Raw genomic sequence first — 6,096 nt, forward strand, 5'->3', positions numbered from 1 at the left:
TGTATCCAAGGCATGGCTTGAAAGTATCGGTGGAATTTAATGTCATTTTAACACATGCAAAAGGTGTATTAAAACTAGAAACCACTAGCTTTAGAACAGAATTGACTGCAAAACCAGAAAGGAGATCAAAATTTATTCTCAGCTCATTTTTTGCTCATACAGTAGAATGCCATTAACATCTACAGGATTGCTCTGCTGTACTCAAATGGCAATGTACATTTGTTTCAAGATGAACTCTTACTGAATTTTCTTTCCTGTGTTATATTTACCTGTCAGAAAGAGTCTGGATTAAGACCAATACAAGATCTGCATTCCTTTCAAAGCAGTATTTACATAGTTTGAGGGCTGCCTTCCTCTCCAGGATGGTTTATGTAAATCCTGGGAAGTGAGCGAACAGCTGTGCTAAATAGAAGGACAAGAGGAAACAGCCTCAAGTTGTGCTAGCAGAGGTTCAGGTTGGATATTAGGAAAAAATTCTTCATGGAATGGATGGTTAAGCATTGGAACACACTGCCCAGGGAATTGGTGGACTCAGCATCCCTGGAAGTGTTCAAAAGTGCGTCTGTGGCACTTGAGGACATGGTTGAGAGGCGGCCTGGGCCGTGCTGGGGAATGGTTGGACTCGATGATCTTGGTGGGTTTTTCCAGCTTGAACGAGTCTGTGATCATTGGGGCTTTGTAGGAGGTGGTAGTGGCAGAGCCATTCCCTCTGTATCCAGGTTGTTAATCCTCTTTTGCAAGATGTAGGGCAGGAGTGTAAACACAGGTCTCTCACCTCCCAGATAAGTGATCTGCTCAGCTAGGCTAGATGATAGTCTGAATTGCAGTTAATTAATTAAATATTCATTGGCATAAACACTGCAGTCCCAAGCTTCCTCAGCCTAGATAAGTACGTGAACAAGGATTACAGGCTCAAATGCTGTCGCTGCTCTATGGAGGATGTTTAATTTTCAACATCTGTCATAGTCACTGAATCCATTACGTCCTGCTGATGAAAACTAATTTCTTGCTGAAGTGTTTTGCTGGACGAGACTTTAAAGCCAAGAGGGTGTAGCTCAGTCAGGCTTTGTGTGGGTTGCAGTTTCAGTGGTGGAGAAGGAAGGCGCCTAATACAGATTATTAGGAAGTTATTAAAGCAGAAAACAGTAACAAACAGGGAAGTCAGCTGGGAGGAGGCAGAAGTGGCACACTTGGTGCTGAATGGGAGTTGCCCCAGAGAAGCCCTGGGAGGGGTGCAGGACATTCCCCAGGAGTGGATCAGTTGCCCTTTGAGCCCATTGTGTGGGGCCATGTAAAGTGAATAATGGGCTGATACCAAACTCCCATCTGTGTTTGGTGTGCAGGAGGATTTGGGGTTAGGGGCAGCCCAGAGCTGCAATTTCAGCTCTGTGCTGCTGCTAAAGCAAAGGGCTGGCTTTGAGCAATATTTAATTTGTTTCTGCAGAGCTTGTGTGGATTAACAATAACAGACATGTACATCCCTGTTGACACAGTGCTAGTCTTCAGTCATGTGGCTGGGTGTGCTCTCGTGTTTATGTACACTTTAATAAGCTGGAGAGAGGGAGAATTTGAAATTGCTGTGTGCACAGAGCACACGTGCTGGTGCTTTTTGTGATTCAGGGTTTTTTTCCTTTCCTGGTTTGTTTTGTCTGCGGAGAAATTCACAGCAAATTTTGCTTTGCTTGATGTAAATGAAAAGTGTTTGGAATAAATTCCCTTCTAGTGTGGCTTATGTATGAATCCCTTCTCCATGGTCATGAAAAGATATTTCTGAAGTGGCTCATACAAATTGTTTGCAGAGGGCAAAACCCTGACTGGTTCTCTGTAGAGGTTCTCTGTCCATGTGAGACATTTTGGGAGTCAGGTGTTTGTGTGGCTGGGCTCAGTTCTGTGACGTGGAAAGGGCTCCCATGAAAATGGTGTAATATTAACCAGCTTTAGGGCTGGTCTGTGTTGTAACAGCCTCAAACTCAGCCTACCATTTCCCCATTTCACCTACCTACTGGAACTCATAAATTATGAGCAGATGACTGGATTGCTTGTCATTAGCAAGATAATGTATTGTGGATAAAGGCCTTTGACATAGATGAAATTCTCACTTTCATCTCTGGGTTGGCTGAAGCCAAGAGTAACCTGTTGAAATTAAAAAAAAAAAAAAAGGACATTTGATTGCTTCCACATAAAATTGGCACACTAAGGATAAATCTATCAAGTGCTTATTCTAAAATTTAAAAAATCTTATTTAGAAATCGTAAAGACTAGAAAAAATACTCATGCAAGTTTTAGTGTTACCTTTTAAAATTCTCCTTATAAGCCCCATGGCAGGCGGTTGGAACGGGAAGAACTTTAAAGTCCCTTCCAACCCAAACCATTCTGTGATTCTGTAAAACAGACCCAGACTGACTGCTCAAGCTGTCATGAATTCCAAACCCACAACAGCACTGGGCTTTCCCTTTGGAATCCCACCTTCCCTTCCTTCTCCCAGACAGAAAACGCTGCATCTCCAGACACTGCATCTTCTGACTGCTTGGAGAGAATAATCTGAGCTGTGCCTCTTGGGAGTGCTGGAAAACAGAAACAGCCCAAGATCCCTTTCCATGTTCCTACTGCTGGGGACAGCTCCAGAGCTCTTGGAGGTGGCAGCTCCTTGTGCAGAGCCCCGAGCTGTGTGTGGGCAATCCAGGCTGGCACAGACACAGCGTTTCTGCCTCTTGGTCCCCTCCCAGCCTGTGCCTGTCCAGCCTGCTTGGCTGGAATGGGAGAAAGGGCAGGCAAATCCCTGTTTGTAAAGCAGTTCTTTGAAAATGAAAGAGTTTGGGTATCTCAAAAATAAGCATAATTTTATCCAGGCAAAACATTCTTAGGTTCTGTATAATATTGCATATACAATGAGAATATTATAAAGGTCTGTTTCAACTTAAAATGCTCCAGACTCCTCTGCTGTGGGTTTATTCCTCTGAGACACCCTGGATGTTTTATCCTCTCTCAATTTTGAGTCAGCCCTGGCACGGTTGTACAACCTTTCAGTGGATTCCAGGGCTGTTGTTCAGTGTCACACAGTGGCCATGTGCTGTCCCTGTGCTGGAATGAGTCAGTCCCTGCTGTCCCAGGGCTCTCTGGTGTCACAGCTCCGTGTGCTGCTCAGGGACACTGGGCTCGGCTGTGCCTGCTCTGACACTCGGCTGAAGGAAGGACCAGTGGCCATTCCTCTGCTGAGTATTTCACCTTTTAGTTCCAGTTCTGCAGGTGTTGGTGGTGCAGGATTGAGCTGCATGTTCCACCTCTCTGTGCTGTGTCCCCAGAGTCCTGCTGGCACATGGGGTGGCAGCTGCACTGAGCAGCGCCCCAAGTTTCTGCAGCAGTTTTAATTTTGAAATTTCTTAATTACTCTGACTGCTGAAAAAACAGTTTCTTTCCTACTTTTGTTTCTCTTTCCTGGTGCTGTTATGATTCACTCTTGGGAGGTTTGGAAAACTGCTCCAGGCTTCCTAAACTTATGCAACAGTTGATAGGAGACCTGACCTACTTCAGAGCTGCTCTCACCTGGCAGAGAATGCGGCTGAGACTGAGCTGCAGCAACATAAACTTCCCCCTGGCTTTGGGGAAGAAATGATTCATTATGAAAATTGGAGGTTTGTGCTGTGAGGGAGGATAAACTGTGCTGCAAACTGACAAATTGCCCAGTCCTTTGATTGGGTTCAGTGGGAACTCTGCTGGTTTGGGTAAAGACCTGGATGTGAAGGGTTGAAGCAATGTGTGATTTGTTAGAACTGGTGGAGGACAGTGTCTAGAAGCAATTGCTTCTAGACAGTGCTGGGGCAAAACCTGAAGAAATCTATTTGAAAATAAAGCTGTTGCCAGGGACAGATTCTTGTAATTTAAAGAGGCAGATCTCATTTTTCATTGCAGATGCTGCACATGGCCATCATTCCCGTAGGTGGCAGCTGTGGAGCTGTGTGCACTGGACATGACCCAGGGGGTTCTTGGGCAGCTCCTCTACCTGTTAATTTCTGAGTTTAAGCAAAATCCAAATTTTCATGCCTTGGTGAAACAAAAAGCATATGATGCATCTCCGTCTACACCAGCTGAGTTTGATGTGTAACGTGAAAAAACCAAAAATAAAAGAGATGGGCTGGAACAGGGACATGGGATCCAGGAAGGCTCATCCAGCTTTGGTTTGTAGCCTGTTCTGCTGCACTTACAGAAAATGTGGACTAATTCCCTCAGACCTGCAAAGAGGGGATTGAGAAAAACCCAGCTCATAAAATGCAATGAAGGATTGTGTCTTGCCATGCTGCGCACGGACCAATTCCTTTGGGGTGGGAAGGCCCTGGGTTTAAAATATCTCTAGGTGATTGTGGCCAGTGGATCCCAAAGTATTCACCGCCAGTGTCCATAATCAGATTCCTCTGCCAGAAGAGGTGTTGGAGGTTGAGCTGCAGTAATCCTGAAGCTTTTTTCCTCCCTTGCAGGGCACCATCCGCAGGATCATTATCGAGAACCCGGATCAGGTAGGGAAACTGGGCTGGGCTTCCCTCAGCTCCTCCACAGGGGATGGGAAACACTCTGAGAGCACCCAGCTCACACCTCTGAGGGTGAGAGGTGGAATTCTGAGGGGTTGAAAACACTGCAGAGTGGCCACTCAGGCTCCCACCTCTCAGCAATTCAGTCTTTATTAATATTGATTAATTACTATTTCTACTGTATTTATTTCACACAGTCCCTATGCAAGCACAGCCACTTGGTTTCCAAATGGACACACACTCATATGTTCACATCCTAAAGGACATCTCATATATATTTAAATTATCTGTTTTTAGTCAAAATTACACTAATCCTGAGTTTGCTGTTTGATTTATGGATGTTTTTATTTATGTGTTTTACAGGAGCCATTATCCCCTTTTCTTAGAGGGGCCAGTTTCTCTCCTGGAAATAATGTCATCTATGAAAAAACAATAAGAAAATATGAGCTATTAAATCCCCTCCAAGTAAGTTGGCTGTTTATATTATCTATTGTAAGAAGACAATTGAGTTGGTGGCAGGAAATTGATGTTTCTGGGTTGGTTCTGGGTTTTTTTATTTCTGTTAGGAGTAGCTTCCAACCTGAGAACTGCCTTGTTGTGATCTAGAATACATTCTCAAAGTAAATGAAGCAGTGTTTAAGGAGAGAAGAAAGTGGAATGTTTGCCATATTTTTCCTAAGAATTTATTATTAATTAACACTGAAAACTGCTGTTGTATCTCTTAATATTGTCAGTCTATATCTGAATAGGGGCTGTGAATTAGTTTCTTGGAATAGCTTTATAGCAGAACAACACAAGATACATTTTTAGAAAAAAAAATTAAAACCACAATTTTTTATTTTACTAACTCTTGAAAAAATATATGTGGCAAACCTGTCTGAAATTTCATCTCACAATTGGTGTTTTGTCAATAGCAAAAATATTGCTCCATTTTATTGCTCTGAAACATTTCCAACAGGAAAAAGATTTGGAATTTCATGTATCTGAGAGTGATTTACCTGAGGGTTTTTTTTACTTTGTTTTTTCATGCCTCTCTGGATTTTAGACAGCTGAATTCTGTGATATCCAGTCTCTGAAGTGGAAAAGGAGAAAACTATAATTAAAAATAACAGCTTCTTTCTTTCTGCAGATGATGTGCAAAGAAAAGAATAAAAAATTGTGCAGTTTAGCCCTGGAAACCACAGTTTTACTTCTGTTTTTTGTTACCTGGGCTATGTTTAGATTTAGGTCAAATTTAGTTCTAAAGAAAATTTTCGTGTGTAGTGAGACATCCACCTTGGAAAAGGTTTTTTGCCTGTGCTTCTCACTGGCAGCTACTAAAATTAAAGGAGAATTGGTGAATTACAGCCCTGTTACGTATAAAAGCAATTTAGTTTGGATTATTAAAACATCCGAAGCCACCACCAGCACTGCCAGTCACAGACACAGTTCACTCACTACTGAGGTTGATGTCCCACTCCATGCAGTGCCCAGCATTAACCCCTTCTCCCCCAGCAGGGGCATTTCCCATCCATGCAGTGCCCAGCATTAACCCTTTCTGCCCCAGCAGAGTCCTTTCCCGCCCCTGCAGGGT

At 43.3% G+C, this 6,096-nt stretch overlaps 1 protein-coding gene across 1 annotated transcript in view; it reads left to right on the plus strand.

The window, feature by feature from the left end:
• Positions 1-6,096, plus strand: part of POF1B (POF1B actin binding protein) — a 16,637-nt gene that overhangs the window by 2,553 nt on the left and 7,988 nt on the right. Inside the window, exon 3 of the mRNA XM_031058819.1 lies at positions 4,473-4,595. Coding sequence (XP_030914679.1) covers positions 4,473-4,595 — 123 coding nt within the window. The remainder of the gene's footprint in view (positions 1-4,472; positions 4,596-6,096) is intronic.

The sequence above is a fragment of the Geospiza fortis genome, unplaced genomic scaffold, assembly GCF_000277835.1.
Source record: "Geospiza fortis unplaced genomic scaffold, GeoFor_1.0 scaffold29, whole genome shotgun sequence".
In the NCBI taxonomy this organism is placed as follows: Eukaryota; Metazoa; Chordata; class Aves; order Passeriformes; family Thraupidae; genus Geospiza; species Geospiza fortis.